Source organism: Coturnix japonica, chromosome 2, assembly GCF_001577835.2.
Source record: "Coturnix japonica isolate 7356 chromosome 2, Coturnix japonica 2.1, whole genome shotgun sequence".
NCBI classification, from domain to species: domain Eukaryota; kingdom Metazoa; phylum Chordata; class Aves; order Galliformes; family Phasianidae; genus Coturnix; species Coturnix japonica.
This window is the reverse complement of record NC_029517.1, coordinates 7880232-7894896: the sequence shown is the minus strand read 5'-3', so window position 1 is coordinate 7894896 and position 14665 is coordinate 7880232. Positions and strand designations below refer to the sequence as shown.

General features: G+C 38.8%; 1 protein-coding gene across 5 annotated transcripts in view; it reads left to right on the top strand.

Moving 5' to 3' along the window:
* The window catches only part of PTPRN2 (protein tyrosine phosphatase receptor type N2), a 621717-nt gene that overhangs the window by 567837 nt on the left and 39215 nt on the right, over nt 1–14665 (top strand). For all 5 annotated transcript variants that reach the window (XM_032442979.1, XM_032442981.1, XM_032442980.1 and 2 more), the window contains exons 16-17: nt 1337–1410; nt 9679–9756. In XM_032442979.1, the coding sequence (XP_032298870.1) occupies nt 1337–1410; nt 9679–9756 (152 nt within the window). The remainder of the gene's footprint in view (nt 1–1336; nt 1411–9678; nt 9757–14665) is intronic.

Sequence of the window (14665 nt, the reverse complement as noted above, 5' to 3'; positions counted from 1 at the left end):
TTCCTCATGCTATGTTGAAGGTGCATTTTGTGTGAATAGTAAAGAATGGATCTTCATTTGTTTGACATGCCTTGCACGTATCTAGTCTTATTCCAGGAGAATACTGCTCACATCAGTGTGTTAAATTTTGGTGGCAATCTAGTGACTTTAAGACTTTAATGAAGTCATACAAGCAGACTTGGAAGCCCCCAAAGTAGAGGATTTCCTGGAGGGGCATCTCTGCAACCTCTCTCCGCAAAGCACTATGCAGGGTAGCTTTGCTGAGAAGTGTAAACTGTACGGGTTATGTATCAGATACAAGTTGTTTGAGATTCATATGTAAAGATTTAGACATCTCTGGCATAAATTATCTGCATGTGGTCTGGTCTATTGGAAAGAAACGGGCGCTTTTTGAGAGCAATTTGTCTCGCCTGTTTGAGACAGCTAAATCAGGATGAGATGATTCATGACCCAGAAACTTTTTTTTTTTTCTCTTAACGAAAAGTGAGTCTCGATGACTGGAACAGATGCAGACATCTGCACTGTCGCTTTCTAAATACAGACAAATAAACTCCATCCATTATATACGTTCTGAAATTCTAAACGAAGAGATCTGGCATTTCAGATGTACCTGCTGTAAGCATATTTGAGCTAGAGCCATTAAAAATACCAATTAAAAGAATCATGACAATAGACGACTCCATGAATAAGTCTCCTATGACCAGAGCTGCTGTATTCTTTACCAGTGAAATCTGAACTGGCTCCATGGCCAGCAGTGCAGCAACATCTGTGTGTGCTCCACTCATACATTTAGTTGTAGTTGTTCTGTGTTTTATCTCTCCTAGGAGCATCGCCAAATCATATTGTTTCCTCACATCACTGGCATAGCACCACACAGCAGTGGTGTTTGATCAGGACAGATTAACTTTCTGTCCAGCTCCAAATTGTGCTTCGGTGTTCCTGCTGTTCATTTTACAGAGAAGCCAGATGGACCAAGTCCATCAGCTTGCTTCTCCCATGACCCTGCAAACACAGGACTGTTTTCTATAATACTTTTTTTTTTTTTTCCTAGTGATTTTCCTACTTTAAATCTCATACTCCCTGAGCAGCACCATATTGTGGTGCATACATATTGATACTCAGCCCCCGAGATATCTCAGAGCTTCATTCCTGAGCCAGGCTGTGACTGTGTGGTTGTATCAAAATTACTCTGTGTTAGGAGTCAGAAGGAAGTATCCTGTCTGCTGTTTACCCTGTTTGTCTGTCTTTGATTAATCTGACTTTGAATTTCAGTTTTCTTTATGGTGGACAGGATACTTGTATTGAAACTTTCATCTCTTTATGTTTGCCTTTGCAGATGATCACTCCAGGATATGTCTGAAAGCTGAAAATAGCCACGACAATTCAGACTACATCAATGCTAGCCCAATTGTAAGTACAGCAGCTTATGAGAAATAATCCAAGTAATCTTTCCCTGCATTTCCATGCTATTTAAAATACACTGCCTTGGAGTACCTCACTGCCACACAATACTGATGTCTCAGGGTGTCCTTTGAAACTGAAGAGAAAGAAATCTCCTACATTTGCATTCAATTCTCTTGTGGATTATGTATCAGAACAACAGAGTCACTATGCAGTTGTTCCTCTATCCCAATGTCAGTTTTCTTTACTTGATATTAGCAATGTACTGATCATAAAAATCAGTGATACGCCTTTTGCTTTGCTGTCCTTCTCTAAGGAGGCAAAGGTTGGTTGGCAGGCTATAAGAAAGAAAGAGATAGACTTGAGCAGGGTCTGTTGTGGGAGGACAAGGGGAAATGGTTTCAAACTAAAAGAGGGGTAGTTTTGCGTGGATATAATTCAAAAGGCTTTTTAAGATGGGGGTGGTGAAGCACTGGCACTGGTTGCCCCATCCATGGAGACATTCAAGGTCAGGCTGGACAGAGCTCTGAGTACCTGATGGAGCTGTCGGTGTCCCTGTTTGTTGCAAGGAGGTTGAACTCGATGACCTTTAAAGGTCACTTCCAACTCATTCAATTCTGTGAACTATGATTCATTCATTTTAAGCTTGTCTTACTGACTGATGTCAGAAGAGGAATGGTTTCTGCAGGTGCAGACCACCAACCTTCCCAAGGTTCTGATTTTTTGGAGCAAGAAGTTACATTTCCCTTTCCTTTACTTCATCTGTTTCATTCCTAGTACATAGCTGTGTGTTTCTTTAGCTCCCCTGGCTCTTTGGGGGGCTTGCTGTTTTGAAAGCAATAGCAAGTTCCCTTATCTCTTTATGTTCATTCAAACCGCAAATTATGTCTACCTAGCTGTTGCCTCCAGGTACTTCAGCACAGCCCAGCTGCCCTTTCTTGTCCTACTCACACTGAGTATGGATCCTTGCTTGTCTGTGAAAGGTGATAGGGAGAAAAGCTCTCTATTTTTAGACACAAAGCAGGTTTGATGGAGCCAGTAGCGCTGCTCTATCCTAGCTTCTCAATGGAAGTGTAAGGATGCCATTTGAAGGGGAAGAAAGAAGCTGTCTCTTTTGACCTCTGTGAAACTACTACGATGCATGTGGTTTTTAATCACATTACTGGAAAAAGTTATTAGAGTGAAACTTTATGATAAAGAATTTAGGATGGAGTGGGCTACATGTGCCATTACTGTCTCATTTTCCTGGGGAGTATCACTCCCTCAGTTAAATCAATTCATGTGGGCAGGGCAACTGGCAATTTGCAACAGCATGAGATTACAGGCAGTTTCCTTCCAATGTTGTTGATGATACTTCCCCCCCAAAAAAGAAGATGAGGGGAGGAGTTGGGAAACATCAAAATTGTTCTCTTCTTCATATTATTTACTCTGATTGAAGTTCAAAAGCCTCGTTTCATTGAATATATACAAATGTTTTATTCAAAGAGTTAAAATACAAAGAATGCAGCAGACATACTCAGGAAACTTTTGTCTTTGGCTGAGGATAGACAAGAGCACATGCAGTCTTCAGGGATTGCTAGCCACCATTTCAGAGGACAGGAGTAAGATGTGCATGGATTGAAGCTGTTTTGAGGCTTTAAGCACTTCTAGACCAAGCTTTAGCTGGCCCGATGATCAGGTGATCATCAAAGTAACTTGGAGCTCCAGGAAATTTGTATCCCACTTATAAAACCATAGGCTCAAGTCCAGGGCTTCAGTGCTCCTTTTGCCTGTTTTTATAGCACATTGGGTGAGTTCCGTTTGCCCAGGTTTTGATGTGATAGCAGAAGCTGAGAGGTTTAGAAGCACATGCAGGGGTGCAGAGTGTTAACAGGGATTGAGATACTGTTTTTTTTCCTTTAAGTGCTTGGTGCTAATTTGTATTACTACAAGAAATGGAACTGCAACTTTGCAATATATGGTTCTAAGCCAGATTCAGAGCTGGCAGCAGCACAGATGCTGTATTTTTGCTGAACAAAAGACTATGGACTTCTGCAAGTTGCCTGCAAGCCTGTGTTGGCACAGCCTAACTGGTTTTGGTACACAGCTTTGCTTGGTTGAGGGGGTAAAATCTGAAATGCATTTATATACCTGTTGCAATTGCATTTCTGGATTATAGTATAGATTAACTGCATTGATGAGACAAGTATTAGATCAAGTAGTTCCAGGAATGGAAAAGCCAAGATATTCCACTGACATAACTGCAAGATATTTACTTTGTCTGGATGCACCACGCTACTGCAGGGAGAGGGTCTCCACTGACACAGCATTAACTTTTCTGGTTTTACAAGGGGTTCTATTCTGGTCTCTCTATCCAGCACTCAAGGATATCTTCTACAAGTTTAGAAGAGATATTCTTTTATACAGTTTTATCAGACTCGAGAGTTTTGTCCAATAAAATAAGTCACACAATGAAATGAATTTCTTCAGGTTGTCTCCCTGTCTCTTACAGTGGTATTTATGTGCACAGAGATGTGTAAGTACGCAAGTGTTTGTCTGGGTGTGGACAAGCACCCATGATCTTTCATAGCCATAGAAAACTGCCAAGAGAAACAGTTAAGGGTAGGGATCCTGCAGTGTGCATGCATTTGCGTAGACAACCTGTTAGCCCAAGGAAAGAGATGCTCCAGATGGTTTTGTGCGTTTGTTTAGCAAACTCAATAGTCATGCTGTTTTGAAAGCAGTACTTAAAATCTGTGTTTCCTAAAGGTTGGTGGGAAGAAATCACTAGTTTGTAAGCCCGTAGTTTAGAAAGATTCCCTGGAAACTGCTTTCTTTCAGGAGGAACGAGATATCCTAAGGTTACAGAAAATTTCTTGTCAACCTGGAATTGCTTCTGTATAGTGAGGTAGAATATAGAAGTGATGGGGACCTTCAGTGCTCCTCATCACCTCAGAAGCCTACCAAAATTTTCTGTCAGGCCCTTGATCCTGTAGTATTTTCTGCACTGTGAGCAGGTCACACTTGCTATTACTACTACTGTTTGTTTGAGATATTTTCTCTTAGTGGATTTGGAGTAAAAACAAGTCTACTTTTATTCATACTCCAAATGTTCTGCTGTTTCTTTCCTCCAGAACATTGCCTTTCTACTTAAATAACATCAGTAATTACCATGTCAATACTGTGATGTTACTGGTATACTCGTACCTCCCAACGCTTGGGTTGGGAGAGCATCGTGAACTGCAAGATGGGTGCTAATAGCAGAGGCTCTACACTGCAAGAGAATTTCTCCTCCCAGTGTTTGTGAGCTGTCTGACAGAGGAAAAGTGCAGAATAAAGTCATTATATTTGAGCTTTGGGCAGGGAGGCTTCCAGTCATGTACATGTTGCTGGGTATCTCCAGCTTCTGGGTCAGTGGTTCAGCCTCCAGCTGGGGATCACTCAACCTTACCTTAAGTCTAAATGAGTGCAACAGAACACAGTAAAAAAATCTTGTTTGCTAGACAATGAGCTGGCCACCTGCCCACATCTTCCTTCCTTTTAAAAAGTGCTGCCCCCTCAAGAGGAGCTTTCCCTTTAGCAGGATGTGAAAACTGAGGTTAGATTGATGGCCTCAGTATACCTGGAAGAAGGTGAGGAGAACCAGCGGAGATTTAGTCCTGGCTTTTTCTGTAGCCATTTAATTTCCACATAGTGCCAGGCCAGGCAAAATGAATCCTTGGGAGAATTTGCAGGGTAAAAGTGGGGAAGAAATCTGTTTCCCTCCTCTCTGGAACAAAATAAAGTACTATGATAATAACTCTGCTATTGGCTGCTGAATGAAAGGCTTGCAATTACGGCACAAGGAGACCCTGACTGTGCAGAATAAAACTGTGATAATTACATCTGTCATATTTGTACTTAGTCCTCATTAAATTTCGGGAAAATCATCCAGTGGTAAATAATGTGCAATCTTTGCTTTTAAATCAGAGGTCATGAAAGTAAATGGGAATTCTGTTTTTCCTCATAGGGTGTCTGGGAGAGAAAAAAATCCCATCAACTACATTTAAAAACTCAGTTTGCTTATTACTGAAGACACCAGACTGAAGAATGTCATTAACGTGACAGTTTGTTCAAACACAGCATACAAATTTCATCACCAGGAATAGGCTCTGAAATTCATAATGGCATTCACAGCCAGATTTACTTCTTTCATTCCATTAGGGGTTTTAGAAGAGGGATGGAAAATTTGTTTTAAATTTTAATCCAAACATGAGGGTGAGGTCTAGTCTACCTTCTTTTGTTTTATGCTGAAGTTTAAGTGATTGCAAAGTTCAAAAGCATTTGCTGGATTCACTTTGTTGTTTGTTTTTCCCTTTTATAGACTATTTATGCCTCACAGGGTGCTGTAAATAGATGAAGAGACATACATTATATGGACAATATAAGCTCATTGAATGTGAAACTACCCAGTACCTCGAATTCATTCAATTTTTTAAGGCATTAATCAAAGTTCAACTTTCTTTCCATCATATTTAGTCTCCACTGAATCTCATTCTGATCTTATATGATATAGAAATATTTCAGCTTAGATTTAGGTCAAGGTGAATATGGTGTGGCTGAGAGCACATCACACCCAGCATTTTAGTGTGCGGAAATTAAGGATCTGAGAATCTGAGGTAGAAGGTACAGGGCAGGAATGAATCAATGTATGATGTACATGAGAGTTTAAAATGGCCATCAATGCCTGTTAACAGCTTTGCTTTTACTTCAGTTTCCAGTTTTATGAAGACTGCTTCATATGGATCTATATGTACTGCTGTTGAACACAATAGGTTTGAGGATTTTCTCCCAGTATGTATTGATATTGTTGTACTTCATCAGCATTATCAGTGAAATCATGCAGCCGTAGGATTTCTAACTCACAAAAATACAGAATTCTTCAGAGAAATGGAACAACTGGATAGTGGAGCCCTTGTATGAAAAGTGAAATAAGTTGTTTTTAGTCACTAGTAAAGTCAGTTTACATTTTCTACTCTGAGATACAGTAAACCAACTTTAATAAGAAAGAAACAAATTACTGTAGCAAAGTATCGATATGCCTCTAATGTGTCTAATAGTTAGGGACTGCTTCCTGTGGCACTTGTTTTCTAGCAATAAACACGAATGCTGATCCTGTTTGCTTTTGGTAGTGACCAAAAGCCAACAGTTAATATGGCCCGTTATAGTATTTGTTCCTTGATTCCTTTTTTCCTTAATACAGTGACATGGAATCCCATGCTGAAACGTTATCACCAGATTTGCCTCTGTAGTATTACATCAGAAAATGTGATTTCTACCCCGGCATAACTGTTGTAATAATTGCACCTTTTTTTCTTTTGAAAAAAGGCTGTTCCACTAATTCTGATGCAAGTAATGCAAATGTTGTGCTTTGATGGGAACATAAAGGGGAAAATCTTGCTTTTTTTGAACCATTACTGTTCAAATGATTTGTGAAGGCTTTTCCTAAGTAAAATACTAGCAAGCAATTGATTTTCACTTTCATAATACTTGATAGTATGAAGCTTTCTGTTCCCTATTCTTGAATACAATTTCTGCTTTATTTTGTGATGTGAGAAATCTGAGGGATCCTTGCCTGAAAAAAAGGCCTTTTACTTGATCTTTGGTTAGTTAATTTAAAACCTGTTGCTTCCTATTATTTCTCTATTCAAATTTCTGTTAACTTTGATAGATTAAGTTGGCCTTGGTGACCCTGAGACAATTAAAAAGACCACAACAAAAACATTGAAGAACTGTCCCTTATAGTCACCTGCTCACATTAAAACCGAATGACCAGAATAGTGATTGGTTGCATTTGGCTCAAAATACGTGGCCTTAGGAGTCCATAAAATAGAAAATTGATGAAACCAGGAATTTAATTTAATTAGTTTAATCTTTGCTTTCATTTTTATTCAGTTAAAGATCATTTAATAGTGTGATGGGGCTTTTTGCTGTCTTCTATTTGCTCCAAGCAAGAAGAGTTTCTGCTCGTAATTGTTTTCTGCGCAACACAATGTGCTTGGAATGTAATAATTGTAATTGTCTTTTGAATTATTGCTAAACTGCTGATACACTTCACTACTCTGTGCTTATTGTAATGTTTGCTGTGTTCCAACAGCACCTTTGTGACAGAGGTTGATTTATGCTGAAATGCCAAGATTGTCCTATTTCTGAGTTAACCAGCTGAATGTTGACAAGTATTTCCTCCATGACAGCACTATTTGCATCATCCTTGTTTTCTTCTGCCTTTGTTTTCTGGCATGTCTACGTACTAATGAGTTTGCTTTAAGGACAAATTAAACTATTATCTTTATAAAGTTTCATGTGTTCACCATTGCTTATATTTCCAAGTCGGGCTCTTGAACCCACAAGTAGACAGGTGGCATCATCTTCAAGTGCATGCAAGCAGCTCGCAGGAGTTTCCATGGGGAGTAGTACATCCTTGTTGGTGCAGGTTAATTTTTCTAAGCTAAGATTTTAGTTATGCAGTAGGAAAACATTTAAGTACATGATTAAGTCCTATGGATCTCTGTGGGATTCAAAACAAAACAAAACAAATTATTTAGCTGTAGAGTTACCATAACATAGAATGGCTTGGGTTGGGAGGGACCTCAAGGATCATCAAGCTCCAATGCCCTCGCTGCAGGCAGGGTTGCCAGCTTCCACATTTAATACAAGACCAGGCTGCCCATAGAGAGAAATAACCTTTAGGCCTGCCTCTGCTTAATCACATCTGTTGCTGTTTTCAGTGTTCAATTCAGGGTCTCAAATGTAACAGAAAGCAAAGCACACAAAAAAGTACCCAGTTTGAAATGGTTTGTAAGTTTCTTCTACTAATACTGCTTTCTGAAGAAAGTTATTTTCCACCAATCTCAAAATACCCAGTAGTAAATGTCCTGCTATCAAAATTGCTTTTGTCAAGAGGCAAGGCTGAATTTGTCTCAGCAATTGCTTGTTGTGAAGAGCTGTTTGCTGATCAGAGAAGCATCTCGGTGAAGCTCAGAATAAAATGATGGTATTATAGACACTCTGGTCAAGGTTTCTGATAACCATGGGTGGTGAATTAGAAGTAAGTTTTTGTTCAGTGGCTTCGTTTTACCTGTGTTGTGTTGTCATGGAGAATTTTAATATCAAGTCTGGTTTAATTATACATCAGAAAATTAGAAGCATTAAAGGATTCTCTTCTTTTTTGCAACATTCATCATATTGTTGTTCTGTTAGAATAACTTACATCTGTTCTTTTATGGTTCTTCCCTCTTTTATGTTGCATATAATTATGAGGTGCCTTCTTTTATGCTGACATGTACCATCACTGAACATTTTGATAGGCTATGAATAAATTCAGGAGATGCCTGTTAATGCAAATGTGACTCACATTCATTCTTATTCAGATCTTTACTTATAGAACAGAATCATGCATTGAGACAAATTTTGCCTTCAGCTACATGGGTATAAGTTAACTCTTTGCCATTTTCAGTGTCTTTTTTCTTTATGTTCAAAGTTTTGTCTTGCCTAGTTCAGAGTCGGAATGAGTTTGCTTGTTTTGTATTCCCATCAGCAGATCTTCTTTTTCAGAAGAATGGTTCCTGTGATTTAGAACTAAAAAAAACCACCACCCATCGGTTAGAAAACATTCATTGTAACACACTAATCCTATTTACTCTTCACGGCTTTGTTTCTTAGATTCTTTATTTTTTCTGCTCACTGAATTTTCTGCTCCTTGAATTAAATGTTATAATTAAGGTCTTTAGGCAGAACTTCTTCTGTTGAGGGCAAATCCATGCATTTAGACAGCTCATCTAACCAGAAAAAGACAGAAACTGAATTTGTTCCCCATTTTTGCTTTTTTTTTGAGTTACACGAGCCCTTGACTGACATAGTGGAAATGAAGAACATTTTTAGATGTTTGGAGAGTTCTTAACACTCAGTGAAGAAAAATGTTTCAGATGGCTTCTAGGTTGCTATGAAACCACAGCACTGATCTCAAATAAATGTCTTTGACAGCCACCATAAAACGATCTTATTCTGCGTATTGAAGACCTAGGACATTGCTCATCAGGCGTGCTAATATTCATGTGGTAGTATCAGTCTTTCATGGAAAAAGGTCTCCTCTGGGCATATAAATAGAAATAAAATTCTTAGCTTGCCAGTGAAGGATGGAGTGACATAGCAGGCCTTTAGGAAGACCCTTGTTAGTGCCCCAGCATATTTCCTGTCTGTAACACAGCAAGGGATTTTCCTTCAACTAAATCCAGTCTGTATTCTCTTTCCTTATTTCAGATGGACCACGACCCCCGAAACCCAGCATTTATTGCCACCCAGGGCCCTCTCCCTGCTACTGTTGCTGACTTCTGGCAGGTAAGTTAAGCACCTCTTTGTAAGCTGATTTCATATTGCAAATCAAATGTTTTCTTGCATTCTCGAAATGCAGGGAGTGTAAAATCTGTTGTGCTTGAGTTACAGTAGTTGCAAAAACCATAGCTGAAATAACTCCTTCAAATCTAGTGTGTGGATATTAAAACCATTTATGAATGTGAGAATCCCTTCTAAGGAAGAGTTGATCTAGAAACGATATGGAAAAACATATCACTAAACTGTTGTCAAGGACTGAGTGACTTTCAGAGTTCTTGACCTTCTTAAGGGCATAGTTACAATTCAGTCTCATTCTCCAGATCAAAAAGGACCCAGCACACTGTGTTGTGAATTTTTGCACCAAAATCTATTTCTTGCAAACCCCAGTTCTCCATAATGCTCAAGCGCTTGTGTATTTTCCCTACCACAGGTAGCTGAATGCTGAGTTAATATCCTGCTACATGAAGTAAAATAGGTCCATACCTTTTCTGCTGGACTATTAACAGTAGTTACCAGTGCACAAATAGGAGTTACTTTGCATGTAGCATTTTCAAGTGCTTGTGCAGCTCTCGGATGTGGGCATACACACATGGCCAGGCTAAGTGCCTCCATTACATGCTGTATGTACTCCTTTGAAAGCACAGAAGTTTGCATGAAAGTTTATGGAAGCTGATGGAGGAGAAAGTCTTAAACTGATCTGGGCTTATTATCAACATGAGCATATTTTTTATTTTATATTGGTTTTTTATATTTTATCTTGTTTTGAAGAGAAATGAAGTACGTATTTCAGAAAAGCTGTTGTGGTTTAGGAGCTTCCATTGAGTTGAAATCACCTTCTTTCTTTGTCCGCACCAATAGGTCTATGATTATAAGTATCAATGGGACCCTACTAAAGAGAATGCTATATGCTTTTCATAGCACAGTTCCCTACTGTTTCTCAAATAGAAGAGCAATCAGGAAGTTTTCAGAACATTTGTTTGACTTGGAGTGTCTGGATATTTAAATGCTCAACCTGAGATATTTTGGGCCTTGTTTTTAGAAGTGCAGAACAAATGCATTCTGCTTGAAGTGAGTTGAGCTGCTGTTCTGGATTAAATTTTCAAGTAAATTGTGATTTTTGCTTTCAGTGTTTGGTAATTAGGGACAGTTAAGAAGACTGATATTTTTTTCTTTAGTGAGAGCATTCCTTGTATCAGGCATCCTACCTGATTATGCGCATCTTAAGTAAAGAAACAAAATCAAATACCATGTTAGCTATTCTGCAGACCTATTTTAAGATCCCTTGTAATTGCATTTTTCTTTCACATTTGTATATTTATATTTTGTATATTTTTACCTGTTGCTTTGTTTTTGCTATTGAGAAACATGATGTCCTCAATTTTAAAGGAGATGTTCAAAGAACAATATGTATAAAAGCATTGCAGCTGACACAGAAATCAGAATTAATCATATCAATGTTGTGTAAAGGAGATATTTTGTAAGTCACATTCTAGTTTGTCCCAAGCTTTATTACCTGGCCCAAGCTATTAACCAGGTGTGATAAACAAACTAGGAGGGACTAACTCCTTGCATAGTGTTGTAGCCATAGCCGCTGGAGTGCAATAAGTAAAAAGCCATTGCTTGAACTTCCTGCCCTTCATGTCCAGAAGCAGGAGCTGAGATTGCATTCATTTTTCACCTAACAGTAGCTATATTAAGTAAAGTAAGGGAAACTTGCCATGGAGAACAGTGTTAACTCCTTGCAGGGCAGAATCCTTTGATGTTTACTTGAATACGGTTTTCTGTAGTTTATTCAGATGGTGGTGCTGCCACCAGGGATTGTTTAAAGGTTCAATTATTCATTTCTGTTACATCTTCTCAGTGGTTCTCCTCCCTCTCCCTCCTCCACTCAAGTCAGCTGATGCCAAGCTGAGCTGCTTTTTCACTTTCTGCATGCTCAGTGGAGCAGTTTTCCAACTGATGGTTACGACAGTGACCAGAGAGACCAGGGATCATTCACCTTCTCCTTGTCTAAATGCACAACGCCATGCTTTACCAATTCCAACAGAGAATCTTGGAGCTTGGCATTGCTTTCATTGCCAGTATTTACTACATCTATTGCTTCCTCTTTTTGCAGACAGAGGCTAAAATCCTATTTGCACAGTGAGAACCAGCCACTCCACTTTTCCTTGGCTGTCAGGCTACCCCAGCAAGAAGCCAGTGTAATTGTTTCCACTCCTTTAAGCAGTTCAAGCTGCTTTCAGGAAAACACTTGTCTACAAATATTTGTTTAACTTGAAATTGTATAACAATTTCTTGGCATTTACAGCACAACTAATATCCATCATGAAACCCAGACTGCTCCTGACCTGTCTTAATTAGGTTCAATGCTTAATTCCAGACACTCAGTTTCTAAACTTAGTTTCTCTTAAACCTGGATTGAATTCTTCTACCAGTCAGGCATTGTACTTGTTTTGTGGATTTTACATTAGACCAACATTCTGGTGGTCTGATGGACCAAAAGCATGTTGGCAGAGGGATGAAGTTGTAGATACTGCTGAATCTCAGGAATCTAAGGAACCCAGTTCCTTAGCTCCAACACTGATCTGCAGTGCTTGCTCTTGTGCATCTCTGTGTTTTCTGTGTTATCATGTGGTCACTCACATTCATTATCTCTGTTTAAGACCAAATTGATTATATAGTTTTGGATAACTATAACTGGTTCTATTGTCAGGCCTTCTAAAACCAGGTACGTTGATCCTGTGCCCAGTATTTTCATGCAAGTGCTGTTAGACACACAGTGGTCAAACTCCTATTTACTCTTTTCACGTTGCCCAGATCTGAACAGGGATCATGGTCAGTTCAGTGTCTTCTCTTTCCCAGTGTATGCAAAGATTTATTTAATTTATTCAATTTTTATTAATCACTGATGATGCTTTATCCAAGCTTATCTTGTTTAGCACTGATGAGCAGATCCAGGCCTAGTACCCTATGAGGCTGAAAGACGACTAGTTTCCATCTTCTCACTATTTTTTTTTATATTATTTTTGGTAAGATGAGGAAGAAGAGCAAGTACTGTTCTTCAGTACCATCTCACTTGGGCCACTAGAGCTGCTGATTAGATGTAGCACTTTCTGTACGTGTTTCTGTTCATTTGGATTTTAATGTCAAGCAGAGAGAGATTTGCTTACTGGAAGTTTTTCTTTCAGAGAAGCAGTCTTTAAGCTGTAGATACCCCACACACCCATATGTGGGTTATTTTCAAATATTTTTCAAATCAACCTCGGGTCATAAAAAGAATAATGCTAAAAAAAATGTCTTACTGTGGCTTTTCTGATGATGCAAATCCACTTCCAGGCATCAGACTTCCCTCCAGTCTACTTCTCCAGCTCCTTATATCCTTACCATAACTCCTGTCAGCCAGCAAGCCCCAAGTTAGTTCCAGCTTCCCTGGTTTACCTTTTTCTTTGAAAACTTTCTAGCCTGCAGCAGATGTGTTGTCAGTCACCTCATTGATCTGTTTTGCCACAGGGCTTCCTAATCTGTCTGGATTCCCTGTGTTTGCAGCTCAAGCAGAGATTTCATCTCTGCCTGCATGTCATCTCTTAGACTGTTCTGGAAATTTTCCAGCCACTACTTAATTAATTTTGAAAAGCCTCCAGCTGATTTAGGCCTTCTTTTAATTTCATCTGGTCTTGTTTTCATCTCTTTTTACCAATTACTATTTCTGAGATATACCTCATTCATTGATTCTGTTTTGCTTCAGTGGGAATTCCACCTCACAATTCCCTTTCTTGAAGACTGGATGACTCTTCTCACACGGTTTTAATCCATTTTTACCTGAGTGCTTAAGCAATTTGCCAGGTCTGTGTGTTTTTTTCCTCTCAGCTGGAAAGAGAATTCATCATCAGGACAGGGCATTGCTTTTGATACAGTTCCATTTTATTTACAAAGGAAGTACAGAATTTTATTTCTTTGAACAGAAATAAACAGAGGCAGAATTAAATAACAGGTAATAAATTCTTTTTTTCCCAAACCTCATCCACCAAGTGTTTTGCCCCCAACCTTTCTTACAGCTTTTCTTCTACCAGGATCACAGTGCTAGTTTGTCGGCTGTGTCGATGGTTTCTTTATTCCTTTTACATGTTTTTGCATCTTATCTTGATTAATCATCTTGCCTTTATTAGTGCCTCTCTCTCTCTACATTAAGCATATCAGTTTCAGGAAAAACTCATGGGTCTATATGCTTCATGTTTCATTTGTTTTTGATGATAACTTCTGTAATTTCACTTATCAAGCTACTTAAAAGAGTTTGCTTGTTTCTTGCATTTATCTCGAATGGAAGGTGATGATTTTGTCCAGCAGCTTCAGTGAGATTTCACTCAGCTCTTTCACGTAGCACTATTAAAATTCAACATCTCTTTGAACATAATTCAAAAGAAAGAGGATGTAGAACATTTCTGATCTATAACAAGTTTTCACAGCAGGAGTTCCATGTTGTGAATAATTCTGGAGGCATAAAATTTTATTATTTTCCGTATGTGCTGGGTTATAATTCCATGAAGTATTTGACATGAAGTACATGCCTTAACTTTTAAGGTATTCTAAGACCAGGGATAATATGCAATAAACCGTCCTAGGAGTTTGGATATTTCAAGCTGACTGAAAAAAAAAAAAAGTGCTTAATTACACTAGTTCTATAAATTGCATGTCTGCTAAAGTTCATTGCCTCCAAAAGGAGATTGCTGTAGGAGGCAATAATCTTTTCTATTCTGGAAAATACAGTCTTATTCTCCTTTTAGAATTGTTAGTATCCCACAATGTGCCTCACTGTGTCTCCTTTTTGGGGAGAAGGGCATTTCTTTTTAATTCTGTTTTACTGTAGTAGGTTAAATAGTGAGAGGAATGAGGCAGTCTCTGCCAAACTGCCTACTGT